General features: G+C 42.4%; 1 protein-coding gene and 1 pseudogene across 1 annotated transcript in view; both read left to right on the top strand.

Moving 5' to 3' along the window:
- DDAH1 (dimethylarginine dimethylaminohydrolase 1) overlaps positions 1-5,148 on the top strand; it is a 145,391-nt gene extending 140,243 nt beyond the window's left edge. The window contains exon 6 of the mRNA XM_036444598.2: positions 2,169-5,148. Coding sequence (XP_036300491.1) covers positions 2,169-2,285 — 117 coding nt within the window. The 3' untranslated portion in view covers positions 2,286-5,148. The remainder of the gene's footprint in view (positions 1-2,168) is intronic.
- Positions 5,149-10,789: 5,641 nt separating this feature from the next.
- Positions 10,790-11,933, top strand: LOC118723083 (annotated as a pseudogene).
- The last annotated feature ends 10,967 nt before the right edge of the window (positions 11,934-22,900 follow it).

Raw genomic sequence — 22,900 nt, forward strand, 5'->3', positions numbered from 1 at the left:
GCCATTGCAGCTGACTAGGCTTCCCTGACAATCTGCCTGTCAGGATTTTTTCATGACAGAGTGACAAATAGCAGGGGCCTCCTTTTCCTCCTACATCTAATTATTAAAAAGGTAGAAAAGGTGATAATAAGGTAGGACACAGGGAAAGTGTCTTTAACTCACTCTTCTTGTTCATTTTCTTGGTCACTGGCACGTGCGCAGCGATTGCTATGGCCATGCCTGGTGTTCAAAGCTTTTAAGGAAGTACTTGTGCTCCAGCTCAGATTGAATGCCCCTCTCCACTCTCAGTACTCAGGAAGCCGTGTCACTGTTTTCTGACAAGTCAGAGCTGACCCTCATCAGAGGGTCATTTTTTCCCTCAAGGCAGAGACACATGAATGACTCAAGGAAGTAGCTAAAGAGTCTCTGTGTTTGTGTTCCAACATGAGAATTGTACCTAGATATGGAATTTTTTCCTGGTCTAATGAAATCTCCCTTGCCCTCAGGGCACTCTGTCAGTCTCATCTGTACATTTTAGAAATTTCAATCTAATCCTACCAAGCAGATAAAACAGTTCCCATCCATAGATCTTTCAAGTGTCCCTACCTCTTAGGCATTCAGCATCTTCATCTCTGCCCAGCTATTTATCCTAAGCATTACAGAAGAGTTTTAAGTAACCATTGATCTTTTTATATATATATATTAGGCTTAAAATTTTTTAGAAAATATTTAATATCAGCTTTTAAATATGCAATACTGCTTGATTTCTTGATTTATCCTCATAACCCATCTCCTTCTTAATGAAAGAGAAGGGCAGGGAATCCATAGGCAATATTTCTCTATTTCCATGGCTGACAGGGTGAACCTGAGAAAATTCAGGACTTCTGACCCCAGACTGGGCTCAGCTAGCTCTGGATGAATAGTGGGTCTCATACTTGAATTTTAACAGCAGGGTTGTTAAAAAGAAGGATTCCTCGACCCCCACCCTAAAACCTTTAATATCAACGAACATTTATATCTCAGATTCACTTGGAGTTTCCCAGCTCTGGATCCTCTATGCCTTTCAGCCACACTGATCACCTGACAACTAGGTGAACATTAACTATTTCTGAATTTAGCCTTGGTCATCACCGAGAAAGATAACATCCTTGTGTACTGAGGGCTTCCCCTGTGCCAGGCATGCTACATGCACTACCTTATAGCCCAGTGAGGGCACTGTTCTTATCTCAATCTAAGAAGTAATCCGAGGCTCAGAGGAATGTCACCTGGCTGAAGTCACACTTTAGGGTAGGGGTGTCGAACTCAATCAGAGAAGGGGCCAAAATCTAAAATCCAGCCTAAATCTCGGGCCGAATGGTTTACTGAACAGTCATAAACTGTCATTGTGATGGAAACGCAGCGGAGTGCAGTGATGACAGCGCGGTGCGGGCCACATTGCAAGGCCTGGCGGGACGGATTTGGCCCGCGGGCCTTGTGTTTGACACATGTGCTTTAGGGAGTAAATTGACAGAACTGGGTTTGCATCCAACTGTGTCAGGCTCCCATCCTCTTAGCCACTGTCTGAATTTTAAGAAACAAAGCGCTTCCTGAAGACGTATGATTGATTGTTGTTAGGCAGTGTGTTTTCAGTTGATTTTGTGTTGCTACTGTTGTTGTTTTTCATGTGCTTTATTTGATCATCAGAGAAAAATGTATGTATGGACTGTTAATTTGAAGTTTTGACACATGCTTTCTATGAGAGTCAAAATTCACACCTGTCATTTAAAAGCAGTTTGACCTGAAATGTTTCACATAAATGATATTTTCCCCAGTTTTTCCCAGTGGTATTGGTGAGGAAAGAAACATTAAAGTAAGGTTATAAGGGTTTTAAAGTGTGGGGAGAAAGTAATATTCAGACTGAAAGCATGGCCACTGCCTTTCACATATCATTGAGTCTAGCAATGACACTATCTCTAGTACCAACCACATTCTGACACATCTCTGGGTCTGAGGTTAACTAAAGCTCCTCATGGTTAATAAAAGCTCCCAGCTCTCTGGGTATGTGGTCTACATTGCATACACATTGTGGGTTAGATGGGTGAAAAGCTAAATTCACAACCAAGTTAATTTTCTGCACCAGGTGTGGAGCAGGGGACAAGACAGACGCAGAATCATAATCCTTCTCTGCCTTTGCTTGGTTCGTGCTGCAGGTTTATGAAAAGCTGAAGGACTACATGCTGATCCCCGTGAGCCAATCTGAACTGGAAAAGGTGGATGGGCTGCTCACCTGCAGCTCGGTTCTAATTAACAAGAAGGTAGACTCCTGAGTGGCAGTCCTTCCCTGCAGCTGGCAATCCTGCACTCACAGGCCAACAACTATCCCCACTGCTGTCGTTTTTTTTGACAATCTACTGTGCCACTGTGCTACTAACTCTGGTTCACAGAAGTTCAATTTTAATTGTCTCATTCTGTACCTTCTCCTCCATTCCCTTCATGGTGGTACCTAGACTGGATTTGCTAAAAGAGTTAAGCAACTTAGAAGTTATAGAGCAAATGAATTGTCGAAGTGATTAATGACTGTAGGGAAACAGTATTTGTATTATCAGTGTGAAAATCATTTAGTTGCCAGTACTGTATACGCAGAAGAATGTCTTCTTAGTCTGAAAAGCTGGGATTTATTATTAATCGTCTTTGGTTCCCTGGTCCATGGATTCTCCTTCTTTCCTCCTTTTTTTCTAGCAAACTCTGAAGACTTTTTTTTTTTTTTTTTCCCATTACTGTCTTTTGCTTTTCTCACTTCTATCACACTCACCTTGACCTTGGGTAAAATCAGGAGTCTTGCCTTCTGGGTACCTTCCTGCAAGTTCACCCTGTCTGTCACCGGTCTCCTCTGCCTCATGGCGACACATCTTCCACTCTCCCTCACAAGGGCAAATGGATCCCTCAGCAGAACTGTGATCACAGCTGTGTGGAGGCGAGTTAACAGCACAGAGGCACATCCTGACGGGGTTTCCCCAGAGATCTAAATTCCACAAGAAGTAGGGCACCACACCTATGAAGGTGAATCCAGCACCAGATGGTTGCTAGGGAATTGTAGATCAAGAGGCTTGGAAATTCCCCAGGGCTATAACATCTTAGAAAGTCTTTAAGTCGCATTCCATGAATTTTTGCTTCTTTACTGGCCATATATAGACCCTGAAGAATATAGTCTTGTTTTCTCTTCAGCTCATTCCAGCCCACCACTTCCCTCTATTGTGATTCATCCTATTACTGCCCTTCTGCCACCGGCAGTTATCCTGGCCTAAAGTTATTTCTTCCCAAGCAGACATCCCATCTAACACTGACTCTTGATGTCTGTGTGAGCTGGATGAAGCACGCTCAGGAAGTGATAGGCTGGGTACTTGAGACCAGCTGCTGACAATGGGCAGTTCTACGAAATAGCCATGAACATTTACTGCGGAATTCAATTAAAACTGCTTTCCTCTCTAGCCTTTAAAGTACACAACCTTGAACTGTCAGGGAGCTCTTACATAAAACAATGCCACAGTAAAGGGAGAAATCGTTGTCACTTAAGCCTGAAAGAATCAGCCTGTTGGCAGGAAAATGGTACTTTCCAAGGAAGTGTGGCTGATCCAGGCATGTTACTGATTTTCTAGTCATCTCCACCTTTCCCGTAGTGCCTGCGGCTTGTTGTTTAAGAGTAAGAATCAGGGAGATTGAGAAATGGGACTTCAAGTCTTGCTCTGCTCACCTATGTGTGTATAATCAGACATTCCATATGTTTAATGATTAAAAGAGAATTACCTTTATGCCCTTCATCTCCACCTTAGCAAATGGGGAGGAATCCAAAACACCCCTAACCACTCTCTGTCTTTTTCATTTATTTGATGATTTCTTGCCAGAATTGGAAGAAATTCCTTCTCCTCCTCGTTGATTCACTTTAAAATTCATTTCGCATACAAATATCTAATTATATACATCCTATGATTAAACCATGCCTTGGTCAATGTCACATTTCCAACTGTCTCATCGTGAGTGAATAATATGTTTTTACCAGAGAGAGAATGAATGTTACCCACATGCCCAAGTTGATCAAGAAAAATTATCCTCAGCAGTTATGGTTGCCCTTTATGCTGGCAAAAGCAGAAATCCCCTTGGGAAATGTCAACCTCTCAAAAAAAAAAAACATGGAAAACTAACACAATCAGCTGGTGTATGTTATTATTAAAGCAAACTGGCACATAATCTTCAATGTCTATTTGTATCATCCCAAGTTAAAGAACTATTCTCTATTATGTCTAGTCACTTGCAAGGGAATAGATTTCCCTTTTGATTAATTTGTCCAAATAAGACTGTTTTCGCTTTTCCTTTTCTTTGCTACTTTCCCTCTTTCCTTCACTTTGTCTAAAGAAACCCCCTAGAATCTGTGTGCCTCTTCAGAATCTTATTCTGCACGGCTGTGTCACAGACAAGGCTGGCTTCTTTAGTCTACCTATGATAGGATGTGAAAACCTAAACTATCTGTAGCATAATAGTGTTCCTTTTTTATGTTCTCATCAGCATATGTTATCTTTGAAGGAGAAAGATAACCTCTTGTCTATTGTGATTTATAGGGATAGCTAAACTAACAGGAACTGCTTTTTGACACTATAAAGACATTAGTAATTGTATTTAAATAAGTAAAAGTTGAGTTATTTGGTCAAGTAAGATTCAGTTTAATAAGGACAATATAGAGAAAGTACGTTATTTAGCATTATTTCTTCAACTAAGATGGATTGCTATAGAAATCAACAGGCAGACCTCGTAGTATATACTGATTGCTCTTTTAAGCTACTGTGAACAGATAGAATCCTACTGCCATGTCTTTATCTCTAAGGGGAGAAAATAGTCTGTAGATGAATACTGTGATGTATCTAGAGCTGCATGTTAGTCGTGGTGATTATTTACTCTCTAACATTCTACAGAACTCAGACAATTTCCACATGGTGTTGGTTTATGCATTTCATTTTACTGACCACCTTGTTCCAGCCAATGTATGGTTATCCACTCTGTGTGCCAAAACCAGTAATGCCTTCATGGCCCTTTAGTCCAGAGAAGTTCTGCACTGATTTTAGTCACTTGCTGTCCTGATCCTACAAGTGTACCAGTTACAATGAAATAAAGTGTCAGTTGTGCTGTGATCAGCAAGTATGTCTGTCTCTGTCTCTCTCTCTTTTTTTTTTTTAAACAGAGGTTGCTATGGTGAATTAAGTAATCATTTCCTTACTATCAGAGATGGAAAGTCCTTTTTATTCTCTTATAAACTACAGAATTAGAAATGCTATGCCTGTGAATCAACTGCCATCAGTAGCTTTAATTAAAATGATATTTTAAGAGATACTTTATATTTTCAGACACTTAAAAAGTGTGCATGTTCTCCATGCCAGGTCAGGAGAGCTTGATTTCCTGTTAGAGAAGCTTCCCTTGTTCCTTTGACGCCTAACTGTGGTTAGTACATTACATGGCTCAGATATGGAGGCAGTTAAACAATTTGTTTCTTCTCTCATACAAGAGTTTATTTGTTTTTTGATGTTTGATTGGTTGATTTACAGTAAGCATCTTTTAGGATATGTGAATATTTTTTAATTTAAATTTTATTTTTTAATTACAGTTGACATTCAACATTATTTTACATTAGTTTCAAGTGTAAAGTGTAGTAGTTAAACAATTATATACTTTACAGAGTGTTTCCCCGGATATTTCAGTACCACCTGGCACCATACACAGTCATTACAATATTATTGACTATACTTCCCATGCTGTACTCTACAGTTTCATGGTGATTTTGCAACTACCACTTTGTATTTCTCTATCCCTTCACCTTTTTTACTCAGTTCCCCTCACCCACTCCCCTCTGGCAACCATCAGTCTGTTCTCTGTATCTATGAGTCTGTTTCTATCTTGTCTGTCTGGCTTTTTGTTCTTTAGATTCCACATATAAGTGAAATTGTATGGTATGATAAAGGAAGCAAAAACATACAATGGGGTAAAGACTGTCTATTCAATAAATGGTGTGGGGAAAGTTAGACAGATACATGCAAAAAATAAAACTAGACCATCTTCTTACACCATACCCGAGAATAAACTCAAAATGGATCAAACACTTAAATGTTAGACTCAAAATTATAAAACTCATAGAAGAAAACATAGGGAGTAAAATCTCTGACATTTCTCTCAGCAATATTTTTCCTTATATAACCCCTCAAACAAAAGAAACAAAAGAAAAAACAAATGGGTTACAACAAAAGGAAATGTGAAGGTTTTTTAATGAGGCTTTTTTATTTTCAATAAATGTTTTTCTAACCGAAAGTAGCTTTGTTTTCTTTTTCTGGTTGTAGAAATAACTGCTTACTGTAAAAATAAAATTCAAACGATACAAAAGAAATTACAAAAACAAAAGTAAAGAAAAAATCACTCAAAATTTCATCACCTAGAGGTAGCTGCTATTAACATTTTAAAGACTATCTGCACATCTATGAATAAATGTAGGTATAAATATGAAATAATTTTACATAATTATGCTGTTTTATAGCCTTCTTTCTTCGCTTACCAATATGTTGTGGGCACCTCTCCATGTCAATAAACACAGATCTCCATAAATTTTAACAGCCCTGAATGTTCCATGATACAGTTGGTGAAGCTCTTTCTAATTTGTGGAGTGCTGTATCACAGATGTTTGGTATGCCCACGTTACTAGTAGCTGGGAAAGGGGGTTGGAGGGACAGTCTTTAAACTGCCACACACACCAAAATGAATTGCTTATAAGGTTTCCCACATACCCAGAGTTAGTCCAATCTGGTGTCTTCTTATTGTAACTGAATGGTGTGTGCAAATGCTCACCAGTAGCATAGACCAGTACTAAATTCCTTGGAGAGGTCATTGATTTCATCTCTACCTTCTCAGTTGAGGTTGCACTGATTAGTTCTCCTGAACTTAGGTTGTCATTGATATGGGTGATGAAGCTAAATAATGCCAGTGGCTATCCTGGCAAACTTGCTCTGGGCCCCAGTAGGAAATGCAACCCTCCACCCAAGAGCCAGAGTGCTTCTCAAAGAGAGGGAGACACTTTTTACAGCGAGAGTTGGCAGGGCTCCCTGACTGATCTTGCCTCAGACTCCCAGAAAAAAGGAGGAAGATAAGCATGAGAAAAATTCCCTTTCGTGAGGAGCTGCAGACTCTGGAAATGGGAATTTTCCTGAATAGAGAATGCTGGCCAGCAACACTTTCAGACAAGTGAACACAAGTCTAACGTGCTCACTCTGTGCCATGGTACAGCTCCTGCCTTTCAAGAGCTGACAGTTGGGGAGGAGCAGGGAAGGAAGACTACACGTGTGCACAATGATTACGATACAGCTGAAGGTAAGAACTGAAAGGAGCTCTAACCAGTTTGGCTCAGTAGATAGAGCACCGGCCTGCGGACTGTAGGTTCCCAGGTTCGATTCCGGTCAAGGGCATGTACGTTGGTTTCGGGTACATCCCCAATAGGGGATGTGCAGGAGCCAGCTCATCAATGTTTCTCTCTCGTTGATTTTTCTACCTCTCTGTCCTACTCCCTTCCTCTCTGAAAATAAATAAATAAATAAATAAATAAATAAATAAGTAAATTTTACAAAATAAAGAAAGAAAGAATTGAAAGGAACAGTGGCATGGTGGTTCCCAGAGAGGATTCTGGGTTGGATCTGTGCTTGGAAGGACAACTCTGGGTTCAACAGGCAGAGATGGGAGTGCAGGCACTGGAGTCTGCGGGAGCAGCATGAGAAAAGGCATGGAGTTGGGTGTGCGCTTCAGAAGCATCTATTGTGTGCCGGGTAAGTCTGTTAGGCCCTGGGGATTCAATGGTTTTAGTCCCTGCTGTCCTGGGATTTTCATCCAAACAGGAAGACAAATGAAACAAGTTACTGTAAATGGGATGAACATTATGAAAAGAGAATGGGATGCTTGGAGCAGATGGTAGGGGCGAGCAAGTGGATTTGTTTGGCTGAAACCTGGGAAAGTAGATCATAGTGAGGTCACATAGGTGGGACTGTTCAGGGCTGCACCTGCTGAGGTAGACTGAATTTGGCAGTCTGTGAGGATCCCGGGAGGACTTGGGTCAGGAAGGGCTATTACCTGGAGCTTGGCAAGGAGCATTGCACTGGAGGAATGGGAATTGAGACGGGTGCTTCTCTTAAGATTAATTTCTCCAAGTTTCATGTGTCATTTAAACATCTCTTCTCACCACCCAAGTGGAACCTGAAAGCTGGGTGTTTAACTCTTTCTATTCTCTCTCCTGAAAAAAACTGTTTAATAACACCTTCCCCTCCTCCCACAGGACATTTTTAACGCAAATGAGATAAAAGGACAGAAAGGTTCTTTGGAAGAAAGGGATAATGTAAATATCATTATCATCATCATTATCCTCATTAACTCCTATCACATCGAGTCTGGATCCCATCAAAGTGTCGTCTGCTGTTTCAAACATCAATCACCTGCTCCAGAAATAACTCGAGGTTTTCATCACTGATGCCTCCAAGCTGGCCTGACAGCTTTCCCGGAGAACTCACGGCTTTCCTGGGTAGCCGGCTGGGCTGCTCCAAGGACACACTCCCATTAGTACACTGCTGGCAAATCGGAATGTTTCCCACCACCCTCCCCCTCCAAACACTCCTTTCTAAATCAGGGAAAGCTAAGCCACTTTTAGCACGAGGTACCTGGGGTTATCAGGCTTTAAGGAGAACGTGCAGGCGCCAAATAGGCTGCTGTCACTATAAATAAAAAATTCAAACCAGCATGCCAGCGAACCACTTGGTAGAAACATAGCCTGGGCTGGCCTGTGACCTGATGGGTCCCTAGGTCTTGAGAAGCCCCTCTATTTATAAACAGAAGGTTCAGTCACTCGGCTAAGAATACAAAGAGCAAGCTCGCGTGACTTAACACGGACCTTAGAAGGCAGTTTGCTTTTTCCTATGCTTAAATTTAAAAAAAAAATAATAACTATATATATATTCTAAGCTCCTGCTCAGGGACAAGGAAACTTTGATTAGGTCAGATTTGGGGACAGAACTCGGGAAAACTGCTTTGAATTAAACTAGGATACCATGTGCTATGTGTTGAAATTGCCCGCTATTCCATAAAGATACAAACTGCGTGTCTCACACCGATGCAAGGAAAGTTCAGGAACCAAACAAAATTTGATTCCACGTGACATTTGAGCTCTGTAGAAATGTCATCTGGAAGAAGCTTGTGGAACAAACAGATTTATGCATCCAACACAGGCTTGAAACTCTAGGGTGGGCTCTGCACAAACTCATCTCTTTTGTTTACCTGGGACTCCGAGGAGCATAGGAGGTCCCTGGGAGTTAGCACTAGGACAGCATGATGGGCTTGCTCGCTTGCCTGATAATCATTGGAGGGGATGGAAGGAACATTGATACCATGGCAAGATGGTAACAAGGAATCTGTCATAGGAAATATTGTAGAATTCACCCCACTTGAATCAAATAAAGAGATTTCTGTGAAGGTCCATTTCCACGGTATGGGTATGAAGGGTACAAACTAAGAGATGGTGAGACACCCAGAAATCAGCTGTCCGCAGCATTCCTAGGCCCAACAGGACAAGGACAGGAGATTGTGCTACTACATTTGGGACAAGGTAGGGGCACAGCTCCAACCGAAGATTGGGTTGCAGAGCCAGGAAGCAGTGTCCCAGCCTCTTTTACTCTCTGATCTGCTGGTACTCCCCTCAGGCTGACCACACCTGCACACTGACTACTGACCAGGCCTTGGTGATGTCCGCTGCTTACTCAGCCTTCTAGGGCAGAGACAGGCTCTAGATTAGAATGAGCAGAGGCTCGCCCAGCTGGCGTGGCTCAGTGATTGAGTATCATTCTATGAACCAGGAAGTCACGATTTGATTCCGGGCTGTGGGCTTGATCCCCAATGTGGAACGTGCAGGAAGCAGCCGATCAATGATACTCTCTCATCATTGGTGTTTCTCTCTCTCTTGCCCTTCCTCTCTGAAATCAGTAAAAATATATATTTTAAAAAATAAAATGTGCAGAGGCTCATCAGCACAGTGCCACCACAAAAACAAGCTCATCAGAGAGTGGCCACCACCAACTCTGTCTTTCAAGGGCAGCATTTACTTTTTATTTCTTGGCCAGTTTCTCGGGCACATGCCAGTTCTGTGGTCTGGTTCTCCCTCTCTCAATGTCAGGAAATGATTGGAGCAGACTCAACAATAAGACATGAGCCCAAGGGTGAAAGAACATCACATTCCAGACCCATGAGTCCTGGACCTCTTTAGTAAGCACTATGTTAATTCTAAAATTAGAGCAGTCTCTTGGGCACCTGGTGTTAAAAAACAGTTAGCTGGCCTTTTACAGCATGCCCATGACCTGCTGGTGACATAAGATTGTTTAGGACTCCAAAAAGCCTATTTTCTCTGTTTCCCCATTTGTTTGTATATTCAGCAGCCCTTGCTAGGTACATGCTGTTTGGGTTTTTACATAGTTTTGTTGCTCATGGGGATCATTAATCTAAACTAATAGTAGTGAGTTCCTCATTTCTGGAGGTGTTCAAGTAGAGACTGAAGGACCACATCTAAGAATGGTTGTAGAAAGATTGCTTTATCCAGTAAAATCTGGTATAGGTAACATCTAACGTCCTTTACCACCTGAAATTCTATGATTAGGCATGTGTACTGTTTTGATCCTGGCTGACTTCCCTTTCTCCAATGCTACCCCCAGTATCCCAAATATAGGAACATTGTTCTCATCTATTAAATAATACTGATAAGGGTTCCATGTCCAGCATGACAGCGTGAGAAGATCTGTGGACTGGCTTCCCAACAAAACTGCTGAAGATTACTTTAAAAATAAAAACATTTAAAGTCTCTGGAAATTGGCCATAAGAATTGAAATTTTTTTATCCTTGAAAGGGAATTATCCAAAAAGTTAATAGACAACGAACCAAATAGGAAAAAGTATTAGCAAGTGATACATCTGATAAGGTATTGTATCTTTAATATATAAAGAACACTTACAACTCGGAAAGTCTTCCCAGTTCAGCCAACCACCTGCCAGGACAGGTTTGCAGCTTTGCTCCTGCTGCAATCCGCAGGATCCATTGTCAAAGTTGAAAAAATAGTTGACCTTGCCCAGCTAATGGAAAATGAGGTATTCATGGCATTTGCCTCCTATACAACAATTGTTCTTTCAAAAATGGTGTTTATGGGAACTCCAACAGCATTCTGTAGAATGACAAGAAAGGTTTTTGCCAACCCAGAAGACTATGCAAGCTTCAGCAAAGGAGAAAATGCCAAGAAGTACCTTCGGGTTAATGATAGAGTAGAACACGTATGAAGGGCCCACCTGAATAACCTTGAAAATATTGTGCCATTTCTTGGTATTGGCATTCTGTATTTCTTAAGTGGTCCAGATTGCTCTACAGCTATCCTTCATTGGAGCAGAGATCTACCACACAATTTCATATTTGTTACCCTTTCCCCAGCCAAATTGTGCTTTGGCTTTTTTTGTTGTTGGATATGGAGTTACTTTTTCAATGGTTTACAGGTTGCTAAAGACTAGATTGTTCCTATAAGGAGAATCATACAATTCATCCCCTATTATTTTCTAAGAACTCTGTACTTCCAACTTATAATAAATACTTTTAAGATTTTAAGTGGAAGGGAGCAGAGAAATTAAGATGGGGAAAACCTAGTCTGAATTTAAACATCACCAGTGTCCTTTATTCTTGTGTTATATTTGCGCTAGAAATTTAACATAATTCTTAAGTCTATAGTCTTATTCTAAAAGTACTTTGTTATAAATTTTGATTATAATTTGAAACGTTCATTCACCATTTCATATTTTAAATTTATAAAAGGAATGAGTGCATGTATGAGAAACCTATTTCAATATTGCTGAAATGGGTGCATGAAATAAAGAATTTAAAGAATAAAAAAAGGACTTTTAAAATTCAGTAATAAAAAAGACAAATACAAATTTTAAATGGGCAAAGGATCTGAAGATCCTTTTCATATATGCAAAGAAGATATTCAAATGGTAGATAAACACCAGAAAAGCTGTTTGATCTCATTAGTCATCAGATCAGGGATGTGCAAATCAAAACCACAGTGAGAGATTTCACAGCCATTAGAATGACTAGAATGAAAAAGTCAGATAATAACAAGGAGTGACAAGGATGCGGAGAAGTCATAACCCTTCCACGCTGCTGATAGAAATGAAAATGCAACCACTTTGAAAGACAGTCCTGGAATTCCTCAAGCATTTAAACACTGAGTTACCAAATGTCATGGCAATTCCACTCCTAGGTAGCTACACAGGATAAAAGAAAGTATGTGTCAGCACACAAAAAAACTTGTATGTTAATGTTTACAGAAGCATTATTCAAAGTAAACAAAAGGTGGAAGCAACTCAAATGTATGCCAACTGATGAATATGTTATCTCTATACAACGGAATATTATTCAGCCCTAAAAAAAGAGAATAGAATACTCACATATGCTACATTATAATAGAGTCTCGAAAACATTATGCTAAGTGAAAGACCATATGTTATATTAATTTAGTTATGTTAATTGCTCAGAATAGGCAAATCTGTAGAGACAGAAAGTGGATTCATGGCTGTTTATGGACAAGAGTAGGGAACAGGGACAATAGAGAGAGTGGTAGCTAAAGGATGAGGGGTTTCTTTTTTATCTGATAAAAAATATTTTAAAATCAATTGTGGTGATGGTTGCATATATCTGTGCATTTGTTTAAAAGCATTGAATTTTACACTTTACATGGTGGGTTATTTGGTATATGAATTATATCTCAATCAAGCTGTCTTTCTTGATGACAGCAATAATTCTCTTTGTCCTCTTCATATCTCAAAGAGTGGTTGGGAATATCAAATGGGAGCATTTATGTAAAAGTACCCTGTGCAGTGCTATACAAGCGTAGCCTGTTATATTCTTGAATGGGATTAATCAGCTTTTCACCAGCACCTGTCAGTACAAAACTCATAAGCCGCCACTCTTACAACTACCTTAGGCCCAATGAGATTTCCTTTTCTTTAGTGGCTAAAACACATTGACAGAGCCCAACCCTTGAAATAGTGCTGCATAATAATTGCTGACAAATGCTTCTTGCGATCTTTTTAAAAAAGGAAATAATGTTTCTTTTATATGTTTTCTAAAACTCTTCTTTTATATGTTTTCTGAAACTAAAGGTGCGCACAATTACCACACATACCAAGTCCCTCGTTATGTCAACGGTGGAGTCAGCATGGCCTGTATAATAATTTGCTAACTGGTCATTGTTGCTTTCCTCTCAAGTTCCCAAATCCTCTATTACATTTTGGCCTTCACTTTGCTCTTCTAGCTGGGGTGAACAGCAGTCTGAATAAGCAAAAAAACATGAGAGTGAAATGTGCTCAGAATGGCAGGGTTGAGAGTAACATTGAGAAAAGCTGGTCCTCGGCCAGACAAGCTTATGAGTGCAGCACCCATGCGGAGATTTACACCGGTGCATTGAACAAAGGGAGGGAAAAGTAGCCTTTTTGGTGGCCTGTTCTTTGCTTGGCCCGACCTGTCCAACCCTTCTGTCTAAATACTCCTCCCGTTTCAGCCAATTGTACAGCTTTGAACGCCAGCCTCTACCCCACCCTCCCTTCCATTTGGTTGGCAAGCAGCTGGTACCTTCTTGGTCTCTTTAATAATTTGGTAAATGGAATTTAATAACAGGGTGTGTGTTTTTAGCTTTATGCACCTAGCCTCCTCCCTATAACCCTCACGAGTGCCCTATGAAGCAGATGACAAAGCAGAAAGTAGAGAGATTCAGTCACTAGACAAAGCCACACTGCTAGTGGGTGTGCCACTGGGACTCAAACCTGGTTAATTTGGGCAGCATGGCCAGTGCTCTTCAACGTTTTCTATGCTGCCCATTGAAGCGAGTACCCTGTTAAAATTTCAAAATTATTACATGTCAGTGTATAGTTTTCCTACCTCTGCTTCCAGATTAACTAAGATCTGGGAGTGTGTGGTACCCCTCTTTCCCAGGGGCATCCTTTGGTTGCGCCCCCAAAACAAAGGAAATCTAGACACCCTTGTTAGCTGACTGGTTTTTGTGTTTTTTTCTTAACAGAAAAATTGTGGAGTAACAGCGCCCTCAGGTGGTCATCTACGTTTTCTCAAGAGGCCTTTTGGCGCGGAGATGCGGGGGCATAAGAATGCTGTGGCTGCTGACTTGGTGGCGTGCATGCTACATGCGAACCTTAGGTAAACCTAGCCTCCCGGAGACCTACCTGGCTGTGGACCTGGCCTGGGCAGATTCTGTGGCCTGGTATCTCTGTCCTTGGCTAAAGCCAGAAACGGAATCAAAGTCCCTGCGAGGGCATTTAAGATCCATACACTCTGCAACCTGGACAATCTAAAAGCTTCATGGCCAGGAAACAACCCCCTGCCACCCACTCCTTGTCCATGTCCGCATCTTCTCCCATGGGGCACCAGCTCTTTCTGTAATGATTTGTTCCCTGCTGGAAAAAAGAAATCCCCAACCTTGGTTTAGGGTGGCAACAGTTTAATTCTTATTAATTATTCACATCTTCGTGTGAAATATGCCCATCTGGCCCTACCCTGTAACCTGTGTTTTAAGGGAAAGACAAGAATCTAAGAATAGTGAGAGCTGGAAGTTGGTGGGGAAGGCAAGAAACAGAGAGAGGGGGAGGAAGAGAGGAGAGGGAGAGAGAGGGGGAAGAGAGAAGTGGAGCTGGGAGAAGGCAGGGGAGGGGACAAGAAGAGAGGAGAGGGGAGAGAACAGAGGGAGGGAGGCGTCTGAGACAGTCCTCAGTGCCCCCGGCTTCTAAAGCATAAGGAACCTGCAGGGGCACTTTTGTTCAATGCACCAGACATTTCAAGGGCTCCCATTATTGCTTGGTGTATAATCTTGGTTCACCAGAGAAATAGAATTAATTAGATAGATAGATAGATAGATAGATAGATAGAATACAATTATGGAGGCTGATAAGTCCAACATATGCAGTCAGCAAGCTGGAGACCCGGGAGAGCCAGCCTACGGTATAAGTTCCAGTCTGAATCCAAGTCTGAAGGCAGAAGACATTGGGCAGAGAGAGAATTCTTTCTTCCTCAGCCTGTTGTGTTCTATTCAGGCCTCCCACCTGGGGGAGGACAATCTGCTTAACTCAGTCTACCATTCTACTGTTCATCTCATTCAGAAACACGCTAACAGGCACACTCAAAAGCAATATTCACCCAGATATCTGGGCGCTCTGTGCCCCAGTCAACGTGACATGAAACTCACCACTGCACTTGGCAACAGCACTGTCAGCACACTGCTTCTCGGTTGTTTATGCCCAGGCAGTTCTCACCCTGAGGCTGAGGGCAGAAACACCTTTCCTGGCAACGCAGCACCGGACAAAGCCGCACTGCTAGTGGGTGTACCGCTGGCACTCAAACCCGGGTCGGTTTGGGCAGCATGGCCAGTGCTCTTCAACATTATTCTATGCTGCCCATTGAAGTGGGTTCGCTATTAAAATTTCAAAATTATTATATATCAGTGTATAGTTTTCCTACCTCTGCTTTCCCATATTAATTAAGATCTGGGTGTACGTGTAACCCCTCTTTCCCATCTAACACAAGTGCTCAAAAATGCAAAAGCAAATAAATGAACAAACTTGGATTTAGGCCCACTATAAAGAAAATACAGTACTTGTCTCATTACACACTGTGTCCTCTATAGAGGACAGTGATCTCTGACTTAGGATCTGTGCAGGACCTCACATTCCCAGAGCTTAGGTGGTGTCTGGCACATAGTAGCTGCTCAATAAATATTGGTGGTCCAGGACTAAAGGTATGAATCAATGAGTGAGAGACTGGAGCCAGCCATCTATCTCCCCAAGGGCAGGGTTGGCTTTGCTTTTCACTTAGAGCTCATTAAAATCCATTCTTTGCTCTGATCAGAATCTGACACGGGCTTTTACGAATGGGTGTCTCTGATATTCTCTTCAGATTTGAGAAGCCTTTGTCTGTAAAATCCAAGCCTTGCCTGCTGTCACCACAGTCATCCAGAAACTGTCAAACACTATAGAACCCCTCTGGGTGGAAGCTGTGCCATTACTCCTTTGGACAGCACCATGGGCCCTTCCAGGGGAGAATGAGAATTCTGATTACATGGAGACTGTCGCAGCTAGTCCGTTTTCTGGGCTGGCAGGAAGTCTGACCTAATGCTGTGAAACCGGTTTCCAGAAGAATCTGGAGAATGATGAAGAGATCCAGACCAAACTCATTGTATGAGATAGGAGTTCGTGCTTCAGGAAATGCACCAAAGAGAGATCTACCTTTCGGGTTTCTGTGTCTCTGCTTTGCTTTGTAAGAAACAATCATGTGGCCCCAGAAAGAGCCCCAGATATATGCACCGGGACCTCATCAACCCCTAGCTCCTCAGGCAGGAGGCCATGCTTGGGGAAAGCCAAATGTCCAGTTAGTGATGTCTCCGCCACCTCTCAGAGTGAAGACATGGGCTGTCTAGGCAGGACTGCTCTCAAAGCCTGCTCCACCCTTTATTCACGTGGCCATTGCAGTGGTGACACCAAAAGGCAGCGTGGAGGGGCTTCAGCCACCGTGGTCTCCATCAGACCTCAAGCTGTTCCATATGGTGATAGTAATCATCACTGTAATGAACAATTGAAATAGTCTTGATCTTATGTAAAGTATAATATGAATGTAACAGGTTAGAAAAAAAATTGGTATTCTTGCTATACACAAGCTAAGTTAACATGGTGTGCTTGCTTTTTTCTTTTCTTTTTTTTCTTTTTTCTTTTTCTTTTTTTTTTTTTTCAAACACAGCTTTAAGACAAGTCCCCTAGCACAAACACCCCAAACCACATCACCACCCTACACCCCCCTCCCCTATATATAAATTCTGGAACCAACCCTGGCAAAGCACATGCCTTCTGTAAGCCAGTTTCCTCCCCTGTTAAAACAATAGAAGTGTATAGATTGAGTGCTGTGCGCTTTCCAGGCACTGAACTAGATGTCCATATCTAAATTACATCATTTAGCCTTACCACAACAGTATAAGATGGGTTCTCTCCGTGCCTCAGCTTTTCAAGCTATGGGATAAAAAATAATGCCTCCCTCTTGTGGTTGGAGTGGAGGGTAAAAGAGATGTTGCATATAGAAGGCCTGGCCCAGGTGGTGTGCAATAAGTCGTAGTTACAATGACATTAGTGATGCTGGGGAGGCTGAAGGTGGGAAGGTGGAGGAGGAAAAGGAAAATAAAATCATGGCAGTATCTAGCTTATATGTGGGCCCTCCCTCAAGAACTCATTCTTAGCTGCTTTCTTTCCTAACGGTAAGCCCTGAGATATCCCAACAATATGTCCATACATGTTTATCCCTGTAAGCCTGCTAAGCTGGCATACAGAAGGGGTCTATAAAATCTATAAAATAGGTGGATCTGACCTTGGATGGCCCAACCGTAGCTGTCAACATCTTGTTTCTCTCTTGGTGATACCCTCTTCCATCAGAAGGTCCCTTTCCCCAAGCAAGTTCCTAAGAGGAACTTAAAGAAAGAGCAAAAAGAGCCAGTCTGGCCCGGCCAGTGTGGCTCAGTGCTTGAGCGTCAAACCATAAACCAAGAGGTCACCAGATTGATTCCCGGTCAGGGCACATGCCCAGGCTGGGGCTCAATCCCCAGTACAGGGAGTGCTGGAGGCAGTCGATCAATGTTTCTTTCTCATCGATGTTTCTATTTCTCTCTCTCTCTCTCCCTTCATCTCTCTAAAATAAATAAAAATATATTTAACAAACTAAACCAGAGCCAAAACCAGTTTGGCTCAGTGGACAGAGTGTCGGTCTGCGGACTGAAAGGTCTCAGACTTGATTCCGGTCAAGGTCACGTACCTTGGTTGTGGGCACATCCCCAGTGGGGGGTGTGCAGGAGGCAGCCAGTCGATGCTTCTCTCTCATCGATGTTTCTAGCTATCTATCCTTTTCCTTTCCTCTCTGTAGAAAATCAATAAAATATATTTTTAAAAATACAAAAAACAAAACCAGAACCAGTCTGGAGTAGTCCAGGCCACAAGTCCAGAGAGAGCCACAGGTTAGGGGAGATGGGAATGAGGTTTGAGGGTGGATAATATGAAGATTTGAGAACAATCTGGACAATTGGAAAAGGACTAAAGGAGTGTGTGACACACACTGGTAATTGTCCAGCCGTATCCATGCTCCCCTTCTTCCTTAGAGTAATAGGCCCTGGAAATTTTACCTGGCACATGACCACTCCATTGAAGTCTACCTTCCCAACCTCCCTTAAAGCTAATTATAGCCATGGGAGTAAGCTCTGGCCTGTGGGACCTGATTGGACGTGAGGGAACAACTTATAGGTCAAATGCCTTTCTCATTCTTTGCTAACTTCCTGTGGGCTGGTGAGGCAATTTCAGCCATGACGACAAAGGCAAACCCCTAGAATTGGTGAAGCAACAAGATAGAAGGAACCTGCCTTCCTGGATGACCTCACCCTGGGCCACTCACTTATCTATGGACTTTTCCCTGAGAGTTCTGTAAACTTCTAATTAACTGGTTGGTTCTCTGGTTAAAGCATCACAGCTCATACCCACTTGTCTGGTGTCCAAAACAAGCCCAAGACCCAGATCCAAGAATGGGATTACTCCAGCCTGAACCCCAGCCAGCAGGCCACCAAATACAAGGAAATCTTGATTGCTGCTCTAGTCCTTCTCGGGGGTTTCAAAGGAAAGAGCATGGGTTTCTGTGGCTCAGAGTGAAATGGCTGGCAAAATGCAGGGAAGCGAACTAACTGCTCCGATCAGAGACAGCGGAGATGGTCTGTAAAATAGCTCATTCCTAGGGAAAAACAGGACCTGGCTTTTCCCACCATTGCATCCCCAGTGCTTGGCCTGGCTCATGGGAAGAGCTCCATAAATATTAATTTGCATATTGATTGAATGCATAATGAAGCATGTAAATTTTGGGCTCTCCAAAACAGGAACAATTTTGGCAACAAAGAGCAAGAACTAGGCACCGGAAAGGAAAGGCAACTGATGGCTCTGTTTGGCCAGTCTCTTCACAGGATGGCGTTCTAAAAATCCAGGGACTGCAAAAGCTCTTTGGGCCACTTCCCAAAATTTAGGAAACAGGGAGAGCCTTTTGTTTTTGGAAAAACTCATTTGGGGAGTCTGCCACCGGAAGGCTGAAGATCTAAACTGAAAAAGTTGCTGAGGAAATGGCACTCTGTAGCATTGACTTCCTTCACCATTCGTTCCTTTACTCAATGCAATCTTATGGAGGCTCTACCAGATGCCAGCACTCAACCGTTCTGGTTTCAGAGGGATTTCAGATCCCAGCACTGCCCCTGCCCTGGATGAGCTTATGTATGTCCCAACCCATCTCGTGATTGCAGCCCCTGCCACTGCCAGACCCACTTGAAAGGGAGAGCAGGCTGCGGGGAGACACCACCCTGCTTAGGAGAGATGTGAGGGTGAGAGCAGAGAATCAGGGAAGCAGGGAAATGTCAGGACTGTCCTCGTCGACAAGGTCAGCCCTGCCCTTTGGACCTCCATCCCCTCCCTCCCACCTGCTGGAAGACTGACAGCAGGGCTGCCCACTGGAAACTCAAGCATTTGCGGCTGAGCATTCGGCACAGAAATCAAATCCCAAGGCTTTTCTTGTCAGAGCCCAAGCATGGCATTCACATGGCCCATGACCATTTGAAGTGTGGTGTCATCTCCCAAAGCCTCCTTGACCTTGACCTTGACCTTGACCAGATTGGAAGTGGGGGAGCAGACTGGTTCACGGGAAAGGGTTAGAGATTGGAGGGTAGTGGCCCAGGCCTTGGGTCTGAGGGAGGAGTGGTAGGATTGGGAGGAGTGGGAGACAGAACACATGAGAAGCTGTTAGAGAATTCAGGCTGAAATTTTTTTTATCAGAAAGCCTGTGTGGGTGTCAATGATGATGGTGACCCTGAGCAGAATGTGGGGAAGTGCATGATATTAGCAGAGAGTGGTCATGAGTTGTGCTCCCCACACGTCAGGAGAACCAGCAAAAAGGAAAGACAACGTAAACCCTGGCTGCTGAAGTGTTTCAACAAAACTCTGACTTACCTCAGCCTGGAGGAACTAACCATTCAGGGATGATTTCATTGTTGCAGAACCCAACATGCACAGTACGGGAATAGGTCAGACTTCTTCTTTTAATTTGGAACTAGTTTTTGACTTGCAGAAAAGTGGCCCAAATAATACACACACAAAATTCTCTTGTATTCCTCCTCCTACTCCCCTAATGTTAACATCTTTCATGATCGCAGTATACGTATCAAGAATGGGAAATTAGCCCTGGCCATGTGGCTCAGTTGGTTGAGCAATGTCCCATGCACAGAAAGGCTGCTGGTTTGATTCCCAGTCAAGGGCATATGCTTGGGTTGTAAGCTGGATCCCCAGTAGGCAGCTGGTCAGTGCTTCACTCTGGCATTGATGTTTCTCTGCCTTTCCCTTCCTTGCTCTAAAAAAACCAATTAAAAAAATTTTAAGAAAGAATGGAAAACTAACATTGGTACAATAGTACTAACTAAACTACAGACCTTATTTGAATTTCACCATTGTTTTCCATTAATGTTCCTTTTATGTTCTGGGACCCTATTCAGAATCCCACACGGCATTTAGTTATCATGTCTTCTTATCTCCTGCAGTCTGCAACAATGTTTCAGTCTTCTATGAACTTGACACTTTTGAAGAGTCCTGGTCAATTATTTTTCAAAATTTAGGTTTGTCCAATATTTCTGGAATCATTGTGTTTTTGATATTGTGTTCTTCTCATCATATCAAGGGGTTCATAATGTCGATCTGCCTTATTATTGTAGTATTGTGGTTGGCTTGGTTATAGCACCCTGACCCTAGACAGCCTTGGCGTCACTGGTTTTATTGATGCTCAGTAAGTATTCAGTGGTTAAAGGTGACAAATTCCACAGTGGACATGACCACCAAATGCAATGTGTGAGCTTTTTTTTTTTTGCTCTTGATTCCAACGAATCAACCAGAAAATAACATTTTTATAAGAGCAAATTTTAACAGAGGTTGGATAGTAAATAATATTAAGAAAGTGTCAATTTTATTAGGTGTGATAATAGCATTGTAATTATATTAAAATACCCTTTTCTCATAGAAATACATACTGAAGTATTTACAGGTAAAGTAGTATAATGACAGGGATGCATTAAAAATATCTCAGGGAAAAATGTATGGTGAGGTAGGAGACGACACTGGAACAGCAAATGCTGGTCATTATTTAAGCAGGTGATGGCTACATAGGTTTCCATTTACTTCTCTCAACGGTCTATCTCAGCTCATCTGCCCCATCCCCATATTTCCAGAATTTCATTGTGCAGTCTATGAAAACTGGTCATTTCCCATATAACGATGTCAAGAGCAGCAGTGTAGCCCATCCTTTGTATCACTTCGGTGCTGGCTTTGGGCTCCCAATCTGTATGAGACTCACCTCTCAGTGGCTTTTTCTCAGGGACACTTCCCTCCTGAGCAGCTTTCTTCCTAGGCAGACTCTCCCCTGAAATGCTACAAAGCCCACAAGTCATTGGCAAGTACTCATAGTTTTGTTCCTGGTGATATGAAAGTATAGCATCGTATTTCATGTACCTGTCTATTCTATCGCTATCTTCAGCAAGTACTCTCCTTTTACTAACTTCTTTTAATCATGTTAATATTTTCCCAGTTTCTCCTAGACATTTCAGAAGCCATCTGAGGCCAGGATTGGATAAGTCAGTTAGCCTCTGTGAGTCTCAATAGCTTCATTTTCAGGGATGGGCAAAAGTAGGTTTCATAGTTATATGGAAAAAAACATGCAGGTTATGATTATTACTAGAGGCCTGATGCACGAAGATTTGTGCAAGAATGGGCCTTCCTTCCCCTAGCACTGCCTTTGCTCTGGCCTGGAACTGCCTTTCCTCCTTCCCTTGTTGCCCTGAGGCCTATAGCAGCTGGAACAATGCAGAACACCTACATCATCGCCATGGCGATGACCAAGCATCCTGCCTCTGGTCACTCAGTGCTTGTGTATGCAAATTAACCCACCATCTTTGTTTGGTTAATTTGCATACTCATCCTGATTGGCTGGTGGACATCATGAAGGTACTGTCAATTTGCATCTTTCTCTTTTATTAGTGTAAATAATAATACAAGAATGAACTCTGTTTCACGTACTCCTCCTTTTGCTCACTCCTTTATAAAATAGCATATGCCTACTACATAGGTCATTGAGAGAATTTCAGAGAATCCAGTGTATGCTCCTCTTCTGTGCATTTGTGATATGTTGGAGGTGCTCATTCAGTGAAGCCTTTCCTCCACTCTGCTCAGACCTGCCCCAGGAAGCTCCCTGTGGACACTCACAGGGAATGTCTAGCTCTTGCTCTGTGATGCAAGCCCAGATAAGGAGAGAAGTCCCAGGGCTACCACAGCACGCCTTCAGTGCCCTGTGCATGAGACGTGGGCAGGACAACTTGCTGAGTGGCAGGATGGCTGATTCCCTTGGCAGCGAAAGTTATTTCTGGAATCTAATGCGGTTAGATATACAAAAGACAATAATATCACAATTCTATGATCATTCTAACCTGTCTGATATAAGAGTGTAGTACATGGCCAGCCACATCTGCACACGCTGGTCTCAGGCATGCCCCACAGGATCTGGTCTCACTCACTTCCTGCCTCCCTCTCAACCCCCCTTTGTTGGTTTCCATTTTTATCCCTCTTTTCAGCCTTTCATGTAAATGGAGATAGTAGGAATACTATAAGGTTAAGTAGCTCAAAGTGAATGTGTCTAAACTACTCTGTGAACTTATGTTTTATTGTTTTATTTTTCAGTACAGGAACTAGCC

This window comes from Pipistrellus kuhlii, unplaced genomic scaffold, assembly GCF_014108245.1.
Source record: "Pipistrellus kuhlii isolate mPipKuh1 unplaced genomic scaffold, mPipKuh1.p scaffold_m20_p_2, whole genome shotgun sequence".
Classification (NCBI taxonomy): Eukaryota; Metazoa; Chordata; class Mammalia; order Chiroptera; family Vespertilionidae; genus Pipistrellus; species Pipistrellus kuhlii.